Below are 21,433 nucleotides of genomic sequence, written 5' to 3'. Positions count from 1 at the left end.
GGAAAACGGGACAACTGTCTGAACAGGGTAGTAGTCGGGATAAATGCTTAGGACGACGAAGATGAATAAAGAAACAGTGAGGAAAAAACAACAGAAAAGAACAACGAGGAGAAGAAGAAGAAGAAGAAGAAGAAGAAGAAGAAGAGAGAGAGAGAGAGAGAGAGAGAGAGAGAGAGGGAGGGAGCTGATTGCGCTGGTAACTTAGGCTGAGCAAAAATTTGTGAGCGATACTGCCGAAATATTCGGAGTTACTTGAGCGCAGATACGGCAGGCGGAATGCGCGAATCGGGGGATGTTGCGCGACGATCGGTAGGCGAAGGTGAGGAGAGAGGACCGGGAGGGCAACGCAGACGGAGTAAGGACCGGCGAGGGAAGAGAGAATGACGGTCGAAAGAAGTTGCTGGCGCGACAGAGAGAAATCGAATGGGCACGCAAGGGCACGCGGGGGTGGCGACGGCGTAGGTAGCAGGGCACGGAGGAGGGAAAGGGGGGCGGCTTGGTAGACGGTACGTACGTTTGCGATGGAGTAGGAGTGCTCGATCGCGTAGGACGGGTCGCGGGAGCGACGGGGGTCCGCAAGAACGAAGGGGTTGGCGAGGGTGCGAGGGGCACGTCGAGGGGGTTACGGGGTATGAGGTGACGTCACAGCGGATCGATACTCACTCATACTCCGCCGCGTGCGGCGACACGGTAACCTCTCGGCAGTGGCGCACGCGCGCCCTCACTTGTACGCTCCTGAGCGCCGCTTCCCGCCATATTAGCCACCATGGGGTAGGCGAGGATGTGCGACAGGGGTGGCTCGGGGTGCTTCTTCTTTTGCAAGGTAATACGCGCTCTCTCTCTCTCTCTCTCTCTCTCTCTCTCTCTCTCTCTCCCTCACTCTAGACTTCCACATCCCTGTCTCATTTCCTCTCTCTCCGTTGCACACTTTCTCCCCCCTCTCTTTTTCTCTTTCTCCCTCCCTCTCCCTCCCTCTCTCTTTCTCTCTCTCTCTCTCTCTCTCTCTCTCTCTCTTTCCGTCCGTCGCACTCTCATCCTCATCGAGCACCTACACTCGTACTACGTGCGCCCTTCCGTCGTTCGCCGGTCACGTGAGATCCGGAAGAAAAAGACTGGCCGCTTGCGGAAGCGCTCGAGAGAGGGACAGGTAGAAGGGAGGCGAAGAAGATTCGCCGGCCGGTCGTCTTCGGACCGCTAACTCGGTAGGATAACTCGCGCACGCATGGAGCCGCCGCGATGGGGTGGCGCGACACGCGCGACGGCGGCGGCGGCGGCGGCGTTCACCCGGCAGGATGATACCGAGAGACGGAAAGAGAAGACGGACCGGCGGTGGTGGGCCGGCAAGAAGGGCGAGGAGCTCCAGGAGTCGGTGGCGAGCGAAAGGGGCTGCAAATCGGCCGCGGCGGCGTGGATGTCCTTGCTGTCGCTCTGCGAGCGGATGTGCGGTACCGCCGCGTGGCTCATCCCGGTCACATGCCTTCGCGGGGTGCGTTTTCTCTTCCTTTCTCTCTCTTTCTCACAATAGTGTCGTGCTGTGTTCGACCAGCCGGAACAGCCCTGCCGGTAGTGACTGTAAAGTGTGCTGACAGGTGGATGAGCTTATTCTGGGTGCGTGCAGTCGATCGAAGGCACCTTTGTCTTGCGATGCCTCTGAAGGGAGAGATGATCTCCGTCGGAGTGAGCTGCTCCCTTCTATTCTGGCCTGGCGCCACAGTCAGTGTGCGCGAGTATTTACGCCGGTATTTGTGGCTCTCTCTTTCTCTCTCTCTCTCTCTCTCTCTCTCTCTCTCTCTCTCTCTCTCTCTCTCTCTCTTTCTCTCTCTCTCCCCCTTTCTCTTTCTCTCTCTCTCTCGTCCGAGTGTGACAGGTGGATGAGTTCGCGCTCGAGACGCGCTCGTGGTTCGGGCTGAGCGAGGGTGCGTTCCTCTCGGCGAAATTCCGATAAGGTGCGGGCTCCTGCCGGCGGTATCACGGTCAACGAGTGCGAGGATTTACGCTGGAGCTCGTAACGTTCAAGTGCGACAGGTTGATAAGTTTCCGAAATGAAACATCGGGCCTCTCATTAAAGGCCTCTCGTGCTCCTCGGAGAATCTTGATGGGATTTCAGGTTTACACGCGTTGTTTTCGGCCGGAATGAGTGCGATCCTCCGTCGTGAATCAAGCATCCGATAACCTTATTGCCACGCACATGGCCGTAAATTATGCCAATCGAGGTTAGCGTGAGATCCTGGGCTATTCAAGGCTCCGCGATTAGGGAAATGACACGTGATTCTCTCGATGTGCAATGTTCCAAAGGTGGATGGTTGTTACCTCTTGTTCTTGTAGGAATATTTCACTGTGATTTTTTCGATCAATATCAGCGAGTAATGCGATTGTTTCATCGAGAGACGTGTAAATAAAGACTATATGGATTATTCGTAGGAAATGTCTCGGTAAGACTGATGGAGGTCATCGCGCCTGAAAAGTATCCGTAGAAAACGCGGCGACCTGCCAAATAAATTTCAATTAACTTCCGTGAATATATATAGTACGTACAACAATTTCCGCTTCGAAACTATACCATTCATGCCTGTGTCATGGTGGTTCTAGGTCACGTGCTCTCGAGAAGTGCTTTCCGCCTTCCGTGAGCCTCATGAATTTTCGTATGATGGCTCGTCAACTTATAAGTGACATTAAATGATGGAATTTCCTTGAATTATTCAAACAATTCTCTCTATCAAACAGCATGTTCACTTTGTGAACTGACCGATATAAATGCTCGAATAATTCGAACAACCATGTCAGCACGCACGTCATCTATTCATGCACTTATTATTAATCAACAACAACCTACTGTAATTATCATCGGAATCATGCGATCGTCCGAAGCACTGTGCAGTAGCAAATGACATAAGACGAGGGAAATCCAAGTTACGTAATTGCCTATGATTGACCGGAGTATGTGACATATGTAGGCGAAGTCGTGGTTACGTACGTAGCTTAGCTATTGCGGTTATCATTGATCTAGACCCTGACTGATCCGTTTTCGATGAAGAGAACGACGTTCGCGGGATTCGAGTTTTCTTGATGTCAGGCCATATCAGGCGTTATATGGAACAGCATCGATAGAACAGCCTGCTTGAGTTAATGTCAGATTTTCGCGACCGTCGTCCCTCTCTATTCAGCCCCTTAGCCGTCCTTTAGCGATATCATAAGCGATGTAACGCTCGAACAGGGCCAACTAACCGGCTATGGAAATAATCGGTTATTGTCTTATAATTGCAGGAGGGCCGAGGAGAAGTGACAGACATAAGCGCAAGTCCTGGGAGGCAGGCACCTGCCAACCAGTTGCGCCCCAAGGAACCACCCCCCATGGTCATTCAAGGAGACTTCAGGAAGGTAGTGACATTTCATTAACTCGTTGCCGACACAATGGACGAATTTAGTGCTCGTTGTGTCGGCAAACTTCAATTGGCGGACAGCAGGGCGATGGGATTCCGATATCCTACGAGGCTCTATTGTGTTGCTCGTGAAGCTGTCTCGACGACTGTTAGAGACGTATCAGTGCTTTAGCCGTGATACATTATTCAAACGATCCGATCGCTGTTATATCGAATACGTCCGGTTTAAATTTTGTCGATCGTTTCATTCTCTTAATCCTCCGCGGAGGAAGCGACAGGATGTTATGTGGAAAACAACGGTGACGTCTACTATGACACCAGACATGAGTCTGCCGACGAATATAATAAGGATTTTACATCGAGGAAGTAAAAGTTCCTATGCAATTAATGCAATTGTGTATATATATGTGTGCATGTAACACATCACTCAATAAGTTCGTAGGATGACATATAAATGGTGCTACTATTGACAAATCCATATGATTTTTAGGAAGTACTAACCTTCAAATGATACGTGTCAAAATTTCATGACAATCGGATGTTTAGTTCACAAGTTACGGTGGTTTTAGTGACGCACGACGTCGACTCGTTTTAGCAAGGCTTCAGTTTCGGCAATCACTTCTTCATTGGAGCCAAATCTCTTTCCCTGGAGCTTTCCCTGCCGATTTGACTCTGGAGTGTAGTGATGGATCCATGTTTCATCCATTGTCACATATCGCATCAAAAAATCCTTTTTATTGCGCTGAAACAGCTCCAAACAGCCCGCTGAATCGTCGACGCGTTGCTAAAACGAGTCGACGTCGTGCGTCACTAAAACCACCGTAACTTTTGAACTAAACGTCCGATTGTCATGAAATTTTGACACGTATCATTTGAAGGTTAGTACTTCCTAAAAATCATATGGATTTGTCAATAGTAGCGCCATTTATATGTCATCCTACGAACTTATTGAGTGATGTGTTAAAATGTCCGTAATTAATCAAGTATCTCAAAATAAGACGCACTTACAAACCTATACATTAAGCTTTTATTTTTGACTTGATGATACATTATATAGCTTATCCAATTGGCTCGCACAGGAAATATTGTTTGTCCGGAAGAAAATGATTATATATGAATTTCATCTTTATATGGCCATATATAATCACACATAATTGTACATGATCGCATACATTAAGAAATATGCTGTTGTAGTAATACAATTAATGCAACTACTTATGTTTGTGGTAGACTGTCACATGTTAATGTTTTAATGAACGAAAATATTTTTTTTGTTTCACGCTTGGAGTGTTTTTCCATATATAAGGGAGGATTCACACCTTGGCAAAAAAACAGCATCCAATCAGAAGTCGCGCTGATAGTCTGTCTTGGCTTCTGCTGTTTTGCTTTCTGCTTTTCTGCCAAGGTGTGAATCCGCCCGAATGATACCGAGAGATCTGTTTTCAATCCCCTACTTAGAATATTTCGAGAGAAATGCATGATGCGAAAAGATTGTTTCAGACAATAGTTTGAACAAAGTCAGGCCACTGTTATATACACTGTTAGGCAAGGTCACTGTTATTGCTTTCTTAAAATCAATTTTGTCTGAAATAGTTTGTGGAACAGTACATTTCTTCTGATATATTTTAAGTGAGCATTTCAAGCAGGTTAGGTTAGGTTAAGTTAGGTTACTGTATATGTATGGCTATATAGAGAAAAAATTCATTTATGGGTTCTGTATAATTATGTATGATTTATATATAAATTTATATAACGATATATAATCATTTTTTCTAAATTTATGCTATATATATATTTATGCTATATATTTATGCTATATATATAGCTGAGGTAAAAACTAGCAAGGGCAAAGTATCTTGCAGATACTTGACTATTTATGGGCAACTTTTACGTTGTGATTTCCGCGTGTTACCATTCTTCTCATTATTTAACGAAGTAAAAATGGCAATTCTCATACGGAGAACATTTTATTCGTCGTCGAGGCAATTTCACCGATCCGCGCGTGACGGCATGAAGCTATGTTATACGTTCCCTGAAGTGGGAGGACCTACCGTTGCAGGTGAGCGGGATCAGCACAGAGATCTTCAAGCAGATCGAGACTGTCGAAAACGATCATGACGCTTCGACAGCGGCGGCCCTTGAAGCTGTCGAGCGGAGAGGCGAGATGGTCGTGCGTGTCATTGAGCCTCGGCAAATGGGTAGACAGGCTTCCGAGGCGGCGAAAAAATTTATCGCCATGCAGGTTCGTTATCGATAAACCGTCTGCTTCCGACAGATTATGATTCATTTGCGTTGAAGCGCGAGATTTCACCGCGTCGTAAATCCACGCAGCGCATAATTCTTTGCGTTATCGTCGTCATATTAACTCTTTATTCCCGTCATCCATCTCACCGCGCTCATACCTATTCGCGTTGTTCTCTTCTCTTGTCCCCCTTTTTTTTTCATATAATTCAACGACAGAACGATATTGCAATTTTGTAACATTTTGTGTCATTTTTCTATTAATGTGCGGTACATGTGAGTGAGAACGCATTAAAGAGACAAGGAGCAGGAGAAAGTTTATTCTCTCATTCATCGAGTTACACAACTATTGTTCAACAGACTGTAATATAAAGAGGAACGCACTCTTGTACCGCATATTAAAGTATAAATTAATCCGGTTGTGTAATGTACACATGCATTTGTTTCGCCGCTGTTTTTCGCTAGTGGTACTTTGTTCGACGATAATTACAGCGGACAACAAATATTACGAGCACCAAAGAAATTATCTCGTCGTTGAAACTAAATCAGAATAACAACGTGACTAATTACTCGCCATAAATTTTTCTCTTTCTTCCGCCTTTCAACTCGCCTTCCGTCCCGGAATCGGAGCCGACAGACAACCCGGCGTAACAATCTGCCTGCATCGGCTATTCGATGCAATCCGGGCACCAAGACAATTATTCTCGCGACAATGAAGCAATTCCGCGCCGCGTAATTTCTGCGCTGAAGGTACGCGCGTTTAGAAGTAGGACGGCCGGGGGGTGGCGAGTGGCGGAGGACAGACGCGAAGGGAACGTGCCGTGAGGGTATCTCGATGGCACGAATTAAGAAAGTTCGCCGACGATCTTCGTTTCAGGATCCCAAGCACCCTATCCACTTCGTCGAGATAATCAAACGACCGGGACAGACCCTCGGCCTCTACATACGCGAGGGCAACGGCGTCGACAGAAACGACGGGGTCTTCATCTCGAGGATAGCCTTGGAAACCGCCGTCTACAACAGCGGCTGCTTGAAGGTGAGAAACCACTCCCTCACGCTAAAAAAGAATACATTAATAACACTAAAGTTATAGCTGCTTCATCTTTCTGTCCCAACGAAAAAGCAGTAGCGATATGCGTTAATTATTACTAATACTAAATTATTATCACTAAATTATTATTACTAACACTGCAGCAACACTTACTACAAGAATGCTTCTCCTAGCTATAAATCTTTCATTATGCGATTATACCCACATTAGCGTAAATTATTACATATAATTATACATATGAATTTTTTGTATACGGTCATATATACAGGGTGACAACGAAAAAGGTGGACAACGAAAAATTTCGGTACCGTATTCTAATCTTGGTAATTATTTAGAATAGGGGAGCCATCCCCGATTTCAATAATTCACACATATATTATTATTACTATCCTCCCTTAATAACATGCAACAAATTTTAGTTGTCGGTCGATGCTAATTAAAAAGTTATTAACAAAAAAGTGTAATGAATAATGCCCACATATTGAAGTACTACGTGTCTTTTGTGGAAATAATTGTACAACACTATATATAAAGATTTATTTACGTATTATATTCTTCGCTTGGTTTGTTTATTTACCTTTCTTGTACTGGTTATACATCGAAAGAAAAACACACGTCTACATGCTGAAGGAAATAGGTTTGCAACTTTCCACGCGAAACTAGGACGGACGGGGAGGGTGCGGGAGGGGGGCCGAAGGCCCCCCTTGTACCACCCCCCCGTATGTGTGTGTGTGTGTGTCTGTGTATGTATATATATATGATTGAGACATTTTCATTTATTAAACATATGAATTTTTAGCTCATGTATTAGAGGTTATTTTTGTTGTATAATAACCACTAATATATGTGCTAAAAATTCATATGTTTAATAAATGAAAGTAGTATTAAACATATGTATACACATACACACACACACGGGGAATACAGGGGGGCCTTTGACCCCCCTCCCGCATTCTCCTCGACCGTCCTAGTTTCGCGTGGAAAGTTGCAAACCCATACGGAATCTTGATTTGCATTAAAAAATTTCATTTATCGATAACTTTTTAATAAACAATGAGCGACGGCTAAAACCTACAATAGGTTACTCAATAAGATGTCCTTAATAACATATGTCACACAGAATATGCCACAGAAGACACGTAGTACTTCAATACGTGATTATTATTCATTACACTTTTTTGTTAATAACTTTTTAATTAGCATCGACTGACAACTAAAATTTGTTGCATGTTATTAAAGGAGAATAGTAATAATAATATATATGAAAATTATTGAAATCGGGGGTGGCTCCCCTATTCTAAATAATTACCCTAATCTTCCTAAAGATGACTAAAATTAAAAGTCATATAAACATAGGTCTGGAAACTCTTCCTTTCCGATATAAATTTTCTTGTTTATGATTGAGTATTGTAGGAAATGTTGTAGGAATGTTTAAAGCTTACTTGAAGAAGAAGATATTCAAAAATTCCTGGTGTTCTCCGAATTTTTTTACATGTGGCAATAATCTGGTTTTGAATGTTTCCAGACTATCAAGAGTATTATTATCATAGACTAAACTTTTAAGATGTCTCCACAAATAAAAATCTAAAGGAGTTAAGTCAAGGGAGTGTGCAAGCCAGGCAATTGGTCCTCCTCTGCCAATTCATCGATTGGTGTAATTGTTATCAAAATATTCTCTAGTAGTTCGACTAAAAGGAGCTCCAGCATAAATCATATTCGAGTACGTGCTGCCAATGATATATCTTGTAATAGTGTAGAAAGTTCAATTTCCAAAAATTGTATATGATTTCTACCGTTGAGTGTAAATGGAAGAAAAACTGGTGGAAGAAAAATTAATAAGCAAGTCTCCAATAATTCCAGCTCACACGTTGCGTAAAAACTGATGTTGGTGTCGAGATTGATTAACAGCATGCGTGTTAATTAAGCTTCAAACATTCCTACAGTATTCGATCATAAATAAAAAAGTGTTTATATCTCGGAAAGGAAGACCTTTTCGGATCTTTCCGGACCTACATTTATATGACCTTCTTTTATCCTTAGGAAGAGTAGAATACGATACCGAAGTTTGGTCACCTTTTTCGGTGCCATCCTATATAATTGCATGCAAAAAAATATTGTCGAACGAAAAGAAAAGGAAAAAGAGATATTTTTATTCAATTGAATTTTGATATTACAGGCTAATATAAAGCCTGTAAGCAACTACTTTAATTGTATATACAGGGTGCACGATTTATCTGAAGACATTGAAATATCTCGAAAACTATGCATTGGATAAAAAAAAATGGTTAATGAAAGTCGTTAGTCTCGAAGGGGGACATCCAATGATACCAAACTCGACCTCCCACCCCACCCCCTGGGGGTGGGGGTTGGGGGCAACCATTTTTATTGCAGATACGGATTCTACGCCACAAAATACGTAAATTTTGTCCGAAACTTTTTTTTGATTCGTGATAGATGGCGCCGTAATCGCAAAAAAATATATTTTCCGCAATTCTCCAGAAATGATCATTGGATTGAGAAATAAAAAATACCTGTTCAATATTTTTAAAGAACATAATAAAAGTTATTCCCCCCATCCTCTCGGGGTAGGATGGGTGATAACGTTCAAATCTCAAATGGGGACCCACATTTTTCATTGCAGAATTAGATTGTACGTGAAATTTTTATTGAAACAATTTTTTTCATTCGTGATAGATAGCGTTAAATTTTTCCGAGAAACTACTTTTAGCGTTACACAGGAACAACGACGAGGACATAGTAGTTTTATGTTCCCTTCGGGTGCTTTTTTAATATGAGTCCCCTTGCCTCTCACAGATCGGGGTGCTTTTTTAATGTGAGTCCCCTTGCCTCTCACTGTTCAATTAATTAGAGTAAATGTTCGAAATTTTTACCTTCAACTTCAATACACTTATTGATCCTTTTTTCAAATGACTGTACACAGGATAGAAGCATATCTGCGGGAGTTTCAGCGCAAGCGTTTCTTATGCGTTCTACCATGTTTTCACGAGTTGTTGACACTTGTTGATAAACCTTATCTTTTAGGTTAGGTTGATAAACCTTATCTTTTTAATAACTTTTATTATGTTCTTTAAAAATATTGAACAGGTATTTTTTATTTCTCAATCCAATGATCATTTCTGGAGAATTGCGGAAAATATAATTTTTTGCGATTACAGCGCCATCTATCACGAATAAAAAAAAAAGTTTCGGACAAAATTTACGTATTTTGTGGCGTGGAATCCGTATCTGCAATAAAAAATGGGGGTTTCCATTTAAGATTTCAAAGTTGCTCCCAACCCCCATCCCCAGGGGGTGGGGTGGGAGGTCGAGTTTGGTATCATTGGATGTCCCCCTTCGAGACTAACAACTTTCATTGACCACTTTTTTTTATCCAATGCATAGTTCTCGAGATATTTCAATGTCTTCAGATAAATCGTGCACCCTGTATACGTTTTAGGCATACACACGATTTTACGTACATATATATGTATATTTTGTGTACATGTATAATTACGTATAATTATATACGGTCACATAGACGTAAAATTCGCGTATGATAATGTATAATTATTTTTTCTCGTACTGTAATTACAAACTGTAATTACACACTGGCCACACTTTCTTCCCAGCGCACCGGCCTGGAATTCGTCGCCGTAGAGAAAAATCGACGCGATCGCAATCGATATGGAAACAGGATGAATTCGAGGATAAATCTCACGAATCCCCGTTGCGCATTCTCCTCGTTTCACCATGAACACTTGATTGTCACCTGAGCTCAGGGTCCGGGTTTGTCTAAAAGCCCTGTAGCCTATTTCAAGACGCGCACGGACATCGTGTTTTCAGACGTGGGGTGCGCAAACGAAACAAGCAGACCGAATTAAATTTATCCTCTCGCACCTTGACATTTCGCGGCTCGGCATTGATCGATTCCTACCAGGGTGACTCTTATCCCCCTTGGTTGACCGCGCGAGCGGCTTCCCCCCTCCGCCGGCCAGGTGTGTGGTGGACGTCTTTATTGGTCATCCGCGAACAGTCATGCATTTGCACGTGTAGGTGGGCGACGAGATCTTGGCGGTGAATCTGGTCGACGTGACGCATATGAGCCTGGACGATGTCGTGATCATCATGTCGATACCAAGGCGACTCGTCTTGGCCACCAGGCATGGTCCGCACCAACCAGTCTCGCACAGCCGCCAGACTGAGCACAAGGCGCCGCCCGTGGTAGTTATCAAGAGGGAGCTGAATGAGGACGAGAGTGACCATGCGACGAGTAACCACGTCAGGTATTCGGTCTCGTGAGTTTCACCGTCGGCTTTTCTGCAACAGGCTACTCGCGGTCGCACGGGAATTCCACTCGTGCCTCGCGCGCATGCGCGGAATGTTCCGAAAATCACCGGTCGCAATTCCGGCGACGGCGATTTTTCGATCAGTGCAGCGGCCCATTCAAAATGGACGATATATCTCCCGGCATATTGGCCGGCCCGAGACTCGCGCCGCTGTGGATGATTCTATTGTTAACGTCGTTTGAAAACCTTGAAGCCTTTTAATCCTCTCGCTCGCGTCTCGTGTAAAAACTCGTTACAATCATGAAGATCGATCGTTAGTCGAGAAGTCGATATTCTCTGAAGGGCAATTATTTTTCGCAGCGCAGCGCGTGCATGCACGCTCGTGCGCCGGTGATATACTGACGTTTTTATAACGTTGACAGCTTTCAATTAAAATAATCCTATAAGCCCTCTGTTAGAAGGTAACGGTCCTAGTTATATGGGTCGAGTTCCAATTTCGAGTGAGACCTGGTTGGAAAGGTATACATTATAATGAAAATACGGAACATTTTTTTGTATTCTTTTGTTCCCTTGCAATTATGCAATTATGTTCTAAAGTTACGTTCACAAACATTGTTGATATTTAGGGAAAATGTAGTATATCACATTTACTACTCGCATATTTCGTTTAATAAAAAATTGGTTCTTGAGGTTAAAAAATTTGTGTTGCTTAAAAAATCTTATACATAGCACGTACACAAGGAAAGATGCTCGGTTGAATGAATCAATTTTCCGGTGAAGTATGAACGATTCAGAAATTCCGATTGAAAATACCAGAATCCCGTTTAAGATAATCAGATATCTTGAAAATTTAGACCGAATTCTGATAACTTTAACCGGAACTTGTGTATCGTGCATATTTCACCAGAAAATTGTTTTATTCGATCAAACATTTTTCTGCGTATAGTATTTTTATCTCGACTTAAGATTGGATATTATATGACCTTTACACAGACGTGAAATAATTGACTGACCTACAATTAAAAGTAAGAAAGATGCATAAACATTTCTTATGAATTTTTAAACGCTGTTGTTTATGCACAAATATTTAATATAATAAAGGAAAAATATGCTTCTTTGCAATTAATTTAAATGGTCATATCATTCAGATCCTCCTCAATTATAAAAATTATAATAAAATAAAATCTTTAAATATTAATAAATAATAATTGTCACAATGTTAAAAAATATTTTTTCGATACGCAAATAAGAACATATGGACCCGGATACCACAGTTAACAAAGTTGTTATTCGCAGTTAAAATGTCTTTATATATCTTTGTATCTTTGTATGTGTTACGTAATTATTTTCATTTTAATGAATTTATAGAATTTATAGAATTAATGAATTTATAGAAATTAAGGAAAGTTACTCCGAGCTTAAATGACCGATAGTTATGACCGTTATTTTATCAACAGAGAGCTTCGAGCGCTGCTTCTCGCGCACGAAATCTGATTTTATTATCTTCTTCTCTCTCACCTGCCCTCGAACGCAGAGATAGCAGCCGTCGACGAGGCGACGGGCGTGAGATGCTGCCATCGCGATCGAGACTCGGTCTCACCGGTTTGGGATCTAGTCAAGATCTCGGATCGAGCAACGGCGATTTGTACTACAATTCGCGGCCGGAAGGTCACTGGTCCTATCAACCGCCACCGCCGCCGGTCATCACGCACCAGCCGAAACCTTCAGCGACGCAACACTTTCAGCCGTACGAGCGCGGTTATCCGAAGACCCTGGAGAGCTTGGCAGAGAAAGTAAGTCGATCGCAGTGTTCCGCCGATATCGAAATCCCGACGCGGATTTCGAGATCCACCCGAGCGTCGAGGAACGTGCTGAGAGGGAAGGTGAATCGCTTGTCGACGAGATGAGTGAAACATCGCCGTGCGGGTCAGAATGAAAAATTTCTGAATTACAATATTTAACTGCTATTGGAAGCACGAACGATTTGATAATTTAGATAATTTGATAATGCGCTATACAACGCGCCCTGGATTAAAGCACACACCGTTAGCGTCAGATGGAATGTCGGAGTTTGTAAGGAGAGTTGCTCTTTATCGGGTAATAACGTTTTCAACAGTGATATAAATTTACACTCTGGTTGTCGATGCTACGATGAATTATTTGCCACGACTCGAATATTTGATGCAATCGCGAATATTCCTGCGATTGCCCGATGTCTCTCGGATCTCGAATCAACGTCGACGGTAGTTCACGCATAGATGTTCTAGACGATGTGGATCGAGCACCCTTTCACACCTGTCTGCACCAATTCGATACTTGTTTGTCCTTCACTGTCTCCAATGAGCGTTACTTTGCGACTGAAAGAAAGTGGTGAACTCGTGGCAATGTCTCGGGACCCTCCCGACAGAAGTCAGGAAGATGTACATGCTTACTGTCGGGATCTCCGAGTCATTCGGATTGTTCAATTTGACAAAGACGAAAGAACGATTCATCATGTTGTATGCCTCGCGGGAAAGTTGCTTGAGAAATCGAAAACAACAATGCAAGCCATGCGTGTCGATGAGATTGAAATATCGCTCGCGCGATGACGAGATCTACAAGCTGAATTGGTGAACACGTATTGTCCTAGAAAAAAGAATGTATTGAAGTTTGAGAAAGTGGGACACGGTTTCTTGAGAACTTGTAATACCGAAATCTGAATATCGAGACAAGTTTCCGAGATGCCGAATTTTATCGACACATATTAGAATTATCTTGTGCAATTGTGGATATATTGAGAATTGCGCCATTGTGAAAAATAGATTCTCCTATTGGATCTCCTTTCGGATGCGTTGCGAAATTCACACAAAAAACAGCGAGCAAATTTTTTGTTTATAGTTGTACAGGAACATATATCAACAAATAGGTTAGTATGACGGGTTGCCTGCCTCTATTCGGACGATAATGTAGAAATTGCCTAAAAAGTCACTCGTTGATTTTGTTGATAATGATACTTGCAGTGCTCCCATTTATCACGAGTACAATTAACTTTGCACCATGATTGTTATGACAGTTTACGATTGTTTATGACAGTAGTCGAGCCTCATTAAATAAGATTGAAAAAGACATTTAAGAAAGTGAAACTGAAAAATAAACATTACGAATTTAAGCAGAGTAAATAAGAGTAATAGTTAAGGAGATAAATAATACAACATATTTTCTTGTTTCACATAATTTCTTAATTTCTTTCTTGCGTTGGAAAGTTGGATAGGAATTGGAGATTAGAAAGAACGGTATGGAAATATTTAGAAGTTTTATATACTATATTTCATCCATGTTTCTACAAAAGATCGCTTCTGATCAATAACAACTATCAAGCCCTATTTTCGATAAAAGAGGCGTCAAAATACAAGACTATGATGTACCGAAAATATGTCGTTTGATAGTTATTGTCGATTAAGTTGCAGTCAATATTTATACTGCATTTCTGGTTGATTCATACTTTTGCAGAAGTGATCTTGAGGCTCGACTCTTGTCATAAATAGCTAATAAACTGTCATTTACGGATTACGGTGGATTACGGTGTAAAATTAGTTGCATTCGTCATAACTGGAAGCACTACAAACATCATTATCAACAAAGTCAACGAGTGACTGTTTCGGCAACCTCTGCATTATCGTCCGAATAGAGACAGGCAACCCGTCATACAGGCCTTTATGTTAATGTTACACCCTGTACAGTCAAGTGCATTAATATTTATTTTTTAGAGTACAGCAAAAGTGTGCATACAAAGTAGTAGATATTAATATATTTGTATGTACTGTTCGCGAAAATTATACCTCGGAATATTAACTAGATGTTCAGGTTTCGGTATTATGATTTTTTGAGGAATTGTCCCAAATCCCAAGTCTCGAGATTTTTATTTTAAGTATTATTATTATTAACTAAAGGGAAGAACGTAATGATTCTCTAGAAATATTGGGTTGGCCAAAAATAATTGCGTTTATTTCTATGCAAATGAATTTTTCATGGGAAACAGAAACTTTATCAAACAATATACTGTCCATTTTGTTCGATTATCTTTTGCCATCTTTTAGGTAACTTCATTCCGCGTTCAAAAAAGTTTTCATCTTTTTCGACGAAAACAGTTCCAAGAACGATTTGATATCATCAGCAGTGAAGGTTTTACCATTCAAGGTATTTTAAAAAAAACGAAAGAAATGGTAATCTGATGGTGTTAGGTATGGCGAGCATAGTGGATATAACACATCCCATCGAAGTTGCAACGATTTTTGACGAGTGACCAAACTTGTATGTGGTCTGGCGTTATCATAGTGGAACACCTTTGCGATTCACCAATTCTGGACGCTTCGATTTGTTAACATCATTTAATTTATCCAATTGACGACAGTCTGAACATCATTTAATTTATCCAGTTGACGGCAGTCTGAATTAATGATTTGGTTCCTTGGAAGCAGCTCAAAATACACAATACCCTTGAAGTTCCACCAGACTAACAGCGTAACTTTCCTTTGGTCAATATCTGCTTTTGAAGCGCTTTGAGCGGGTTCATCACGTTTGCTCCAGGATCTGTTTCGTTGTTGTAGACGACCTATTTCTCGTCATCTGTTATCATACGTTTCAAAAATGGATCATTTTTTTTCACGTTTCAAGAGAGAATCGCAAATGTCAATGCGCTTAGTGAGATGAATCTCTTTGAACTCGTGTGGCACCCAAAGATCGAGCTTACTGATGTATCCAAGTTATTTTAAATGGTTTTCAACGCTTGATTTCGATATATTAAGATTCTCAGCAATTTCTCGTATTGTTAAACGCCGATTGGACTCGATCAATGCCTTTATTTCGTCATCGTCAACTTTGATTGGCCCTCCTGAGTGGTGCATCTTTAGCATCAAAATCTCCAGACCAAAATTTAGTAAACCAATTCTGACACTGTCGTAAATTTAAAGCATCTTTACTTCATGTGATACACATCACACAATTTTTTATGAACTTGCACAGCGTTTTTTCCTTTTCAGAAATAATATAGCGAAATATGACAAAAACATTCTTTCTGATTCTCCATTTTGAGATCGACGACAAACAGACCATTGTTAACGAAATCGTGTACTTTCTTTTTCTAAAACAAGCTTGAACAGTCAGTTGTCAAGTTATATAATGAATTTGCGATTTAGAATGAAGTTAGTTACATTACGTATATCCATTTATTGGAAAAAAGGACAACTTTTTGGCCAACCCGATATAATACAGAAATAATGCTTGTTTGACCGCAATTGGGAGACAAGTTGACACAGTCGGGAAATATATCAATATACATTCAATTAAAAAATTATTTAATCCAACTGCGAGACCGTTACCGGTCATATTAAAAAAAGAAAAATCCATATCGGATTTCTCATTAGCCAAAAAGTGCAATCGATTCATTGCCTTAAACTTGTCATAAAACGCCCGACGATAGGAAACAGAAATTTCGGGACAATGCATGCCCACGAATCAAACTTCCACCGATGATCCCCGAAAGAAAGCTCGCGTGGAAATAAAAATAGAAGAAAAAAGTCAGGGAACAAAGTGTCTGACATCATTTCCGAACGACGCGGAGTGTCGACGGTTTGCCGATCCGTTCGCATACCGACCACGTGCTTAACATGACTAATCGGTTCTATGAATGAATGCTACGTTGATATTAACCAGGATTTCACAAAGGTAAAGACAATACAAACTCTATCTTGATATCTAGACTTGTGTATGACTGCGATTTACTGTGTAATGCCTATATCATGGACGAGTATACATATTCTTCCTTTCGCTGTCCCTTCAAGCACGCACTTTGAGACGAACGAATGCGCGAGTGCGTCCGCTTACGTGACGCGTCCCGTTCTCGCGGAAGAATCAACGGGATAAGTTCCTCGAGATCCTCTTTCCGTCGGCCGAAATTAAGTTTGTTAGTGGAAGAGAAGAGGACGATTAAGCATACATGCGACCGAGAAAGATTTCGAAAATTGACGATACTCTAACCGGCCCGTCACGTCTTTTTTAATAATCGGATGAGCATCACCGCTGGATACGATAATAACAATTTGCAGATTTGATTAATCATTAATCAACCGGGCTATACCTTTTATAAACCCGGGAACTGCACGGCTTCAGAGAAAAAGTTGGCGGGGCTCAAACTTTCCGCCGCTAGAGTGAAGGGTTAATGAAAAGAGGGGAGAAAAAATTCGCGTCCAGCGAACGAATTATTTCGCAATGGGTTGCACTCGCGAGAGAGTTAATAAATGAAATGATCGCGGGGAGGCGACTGAAATTTCCACGTTGCACCTGTGCGTTCGTTTAATGAGTTCTCTGCTTGGCACAAGAAGCGCTTAGAATAGCGGATATATTTATTCTTAAAACGTAAGAGAAGTCGCATACACGTGCCGCTGCCCCGTTAAACGCGAACCCTGATCTTTTTGTTTTCTTGTTGTGAGCTTGCTGCATATCTCTGTTCTTTCGATTGCGTTTCCTGTCTGTGTCCTCGGAATAAGACGCTAATCGCCGTCGCAGCGTATATTAGCGTTAACGTGGTCGATCGATCATCGATTGTTCTCTCGATGGTGCTCCGCGCACAGCAGAGCAACAGCGTCGCGTTCCGCAAAGCTATCGTGGATTTCAAAGATTTATCAAAGATTACCAGGTATGTAAATATGAAACCGGAACTTTTGTATAGAAAATACACGTTTATTATATGAAAATGATAAAAAATATTTTATTCGAAGTATTTCCCATCGCTAGCTATATATTTTTCCCACCTGTCTGACAATTTGTGGTTGCCACGCCAAAATAACTGTTGCTCTTTTGAGGCAAACCAGTCATCGAGACATTTTCGTACATTTTCGTAAGAAGTGAAGCGCTGCTCAGTAAGTGCGTGTCCCATCAATGCAAATAAATAGTAATCGGACGGAGCCAAGTCTGGTGAGTAAGCCGCATGCGAAAGTATTTCCCAACTAAATGCCTCAATCGTTTCCTTGACCAGTTTTGCTGTGTGTGATGGTGCATTATCATGAAGCAAAATCACTCTGTGTTGCCTTTTTTGATATTCTGGTCGTTTTTCACGCAAAGCTTGATTCAAATCGATCATTTGTTGTCGGTAGCGTTCAGTATGAACGATTTCGCTAGGTTTTAGCGGCTCATAATAGATCACACCCTTCTGATCCCACTAAACACAGAGCATTGTCTTTCGTCCATAGCGATTTGGCCTTGCAGTCGATGTCGATGGTTCGCCTGGAGTTACCCATGATCTTTTACGCTTAGGATTCTCAAAATATATCCACTTTTCATCGCCAGTCACAATTCGATGGAGAAATGACTTTCTTTTGTACCTGGCGAGCTGCATTTCGCAAGTAGTTTTACGATTTTCCTGCTGTCTTTCATTCAGTTCATGTGGAACCCATTTTCCCATCTTCTGGATCTTTCCCATGGCTTTCAAACGTATGGAGACGGCTTCTCGTGTCACATTTAATTGATCCGCGAGTTGTTGTTGCGGTTGAGCGTCATCCTCATCCAACAATGCTTGCAATTCGCTGTCTTCAAACTTTTTCGGTGGCCTTCCACGTTCTTCGTTTCTCACATCAAAATCGCCACGTTTGAACTTTTTAAACCACTCAAAGCACTGTGATTTACCAAAAGCATGCTCACCGTAAGCTTCGACAAGCATTCGATGCGATTCTGCAGTTTTCTCCAAATGGTAACAGAAAATCAATGCTGTCCGCAAATCGTAGCTTCCAGGCACAAAATTCGACATGTTCAACGCTATTACAAACTATGCTGTTGTATGAAACTTGTATTGTTGTGAGTTGAAAATCTTTGTCAGATGTCAACAAATGGAAATGGCGCCAATGACGCGGTTTGATGGTAACTACATTGACAGCTAGGGCCATCTATGGGCAAATTCCGGTTTCATATTTACAGACCTGGTACTTTTTGAAATTTTAATCCAGCTGTAACGCATGTCAGAGAAATTTTTATACATGTTTAATCAAGCGCAGAGTCATATTAAATAAATTCGCATGCTCCCCTATATAAAAGCTTAACGCGCTCTGTGTACAGAGCGCTCCGGTTTTTCAACGGAATTTATAATAATGTCGCTGGCGAGCGAGAGAAGCCATCGATCGATGCCATCGATCGATCGTAGGAAGACTGTACTTTAGTGATAGTGAGATATTACTGCTGCAATTGCCGTCGGCGTGATTTTTCGTTCAGAACGCCCGAGTTTTCGCGATGAGAACACCGGAATGAGGTAAAGCAAAGACCGTTGATCTTGCAATATTCATCATGTTTTATTATTTGGCAACCTCCTGTTGTATGTTAAATTTTGTGCCGAATTATCGTAAGGGTAATGACGAGAAAAGTATCTTACATACTTTATTGCGTCTCATATACATACTAATTAAACATTAAAATAATCGTAAGTAATGATTATAAAATTAGAGTCCATAAAATTTACATATTCTGAATATCTAAATATTTATATCGAATAACTGAAGATACTGAACTGAAGAACTGAAGAAGTCTGTAAAGTAAGAGCGTGTACGGCATAAATGGCAATTGGCTTTAAATATCGTCCTAGTTTTTTTGTGAGCCGATAGATGAAATCTTTGTCGTGAATGCTTTGTCACAAAAGATTCAGTTGGCGTCGAACTCTAACCTGAGAAACACGTTAACCGCCATGAGTGCCGCATACACATCGCGCTACGAGGCTGTGTTCCTTTGTTTCCACCCCAGGACCAAAGGACCAAAAATGTCATATGCAGTGGCTGCTAAATACATGGGAAAGTCAAAATCGTTCGTCGCTAAGTGGGTTCAGCAATATAAGAAGATAAAAAATGTCGATGACTTGCCAGAACGTGGCTCGATAGGCAAAGTGACGCCGAATATGGAAAAAAAATTGTGAATTTATTTAAGCGGAACCTGACCTTAACATTGCGACAAGGAGCAGCAAAATTAAAACAGAAGGATATAGAAGTATCACATACAACTATTCGAACCCATCTCCTTGCGCATAACCTCAAATATCGAAGCACAATGAAGAAATCACTGTTAGGCGAAAAACATGTGACGAAAAGACTCGCTTGGGCGAAGGAGAATTTGGACCGAGATTGGAGCAACGTGATCTTTACAGACGAAGCTTCTGTTTGGGGATATACTGTCATCCGACGTTCCTGGTCAACTTTGACCAATAGATTAATACAACAGACTGTTAAACACCCTGTAAAAGTTCATCTTTGGGGCTGCTTTTCGAAACAGGGTTTTGGAGCATTACATTTGTTTACATACAATTTAAATGCTCCGAAAATGCTTAAAATTTATGAGAAGTGTTTGTTGCCGACTGCTGAACGATGCTTCATAAAAAAAACGAGGACTAGATCTTACAGGAAGACAACGACCCAAAATACCGGAGCAAGCTTTGCACCGAGTGGAAAGAGTAGTCTGGCATCGTCACACTTGATTGGCCATCGCAGTTGCCAGATGCAAATCCCATTGAAAATGTGTGGGCATATCTCAAGCACAAGCTTCGAGGAAAAAGAGTGTGCACATTGAAGCAGCTAACATGACAAATTCGTCTCATTTGGAGGTCTTTACCGAACGAATACGCAGTCAACTTAGTAGAAAGTATGCCTCGGAGATGCCAGGCAATTATCAATGCCGGTGGTGACTGGACTCATTATTAATGGTATAGCATTTTTCTTCTCATGAAGTACAACAAATTCATGTACTTAAAAATCATTAAAAATAAATTTTTCTACACATTAACCCGTACACGCTCTTACTTTACAGAATGTATATATTTGGTATGCAAATGAATAATCTAAATTTTTCAGCTAAATTCCAGGTTTATTTTAAAAGAAAATAAAACAAATTTGTCAATCAAAGTATTCGCCGTTGTTTTCTATAACTTTAAGTCATCTTTCAGGCAGCTAATGAATTCCATGTCGGAGAAATGTTGTCTCTTTGGACAAAGTCGTTAAGCCATTTTCGAATCTTATCCACTGATTTGAAGTGCGGACAAGACGTATCGGCAAGATGTTGCATCGACTGGAACAAGTGGTAATCGGTAGGAACGATGTTTGGTGAATACATCGGGTACTGCAAGATGTCCCAGCCGAGACTCATTATGATGTCTTTTATCATAGAAACAATATATGGCTCGGCGTTATCATGCAACAATTTCACAGGACGTTCTCTTTTGCCACACTGAGAAAAAATTGTATTAAAATTAAACAAATATTTGTTCGAATACGACTGTGAATACATTTATTAAAATTAAACGATTATTTTCTAAAATTCAGGAACAAAGTTTACACTCAGAGAACCTCTGTATTTCATTTTAGAAATTAGTTGCTTAATTTAAGTAAACGTATTCACAGTCGTATTCGAACAAATATTTGTTTAATTTTAATACAATTTTTTCTCAGTGCACTATACGAGCCCTTTCGTTC

The 21,433-nt window shown here is 41.3% G+C and overlaps 1 protein-coding gene across 8 annotated transcripts in view; it reads left to right on the top strand.

Moving 5' to 3' along the window:
• Positions 1 to 991: 991 nt before the first annotated feature.
• The window catches only part of RhoGAP100F (Rho GTPase activating protein at 100F), a 46,280-nt gene continuing 25,838 nt past the window's right edge, over positions 992 to 21,433 (top strand). For 2 of the 8 annotated variants that reach the window (XM_025303031.1, XM_025303030.1), the window contains exons 1-7: positions 992 to 1,486; positions 3,265 to 3,378; positions 5,419 to 5,622; positions 6,499 to 6,657; positions 10,726 to 10,967; positions 12,493 to 12,751; positions 16,650 to 16,661. In XM_025303031.1, coding sequence (XP_025158816.1) covers positions 1,223 to 1,486; positions 3,265 to 3,378; positions 5,419 to 5,622; positions 6,499 to 6,657; positions 10,726 to 10,967; positions 12,493 to 12,751; positions 16,650 to 16,661 — 1,254 coding nt within the window. In that variant the 5' untranslated portion in view covers positions 992 to 1,222. The remainder of the gene's footprint in view (positions 1,487 to 3,264; positions 3,379 to 5,418; positions 5,623 to 6,498; positions 6,658 to 10,725; positions 10,968 to 12,492; positions 12,752 to 16,649; positions 16,662 to 21,433) is intronic. The other 6 variants (XM_025303025.1, XM_025303032.1, XM_025303028.1 and 3 more) reach the window with 5 other exon arrangements.

The sequence above is a fragment of the Harpegnathos saltator genome, unplaced genomic scaffold (genome assembly GCF_003227715.2).
Source record: "Harpegnathos saltator strain DR-91 unplaced genomic scaffold, Hsal_v8.6 scaffold528, whole genome shotgun sequence".
Taxonomy (NCBI): Eukaryota; Metazoa; Arthropoda; class Insecta; order Hymenoptera; family Formicidae; genus Harpegnathos; species Harpegnathos saltator.
This window is presented reverse-complemented; position numbering and strand designations above follow the sequence as displayed.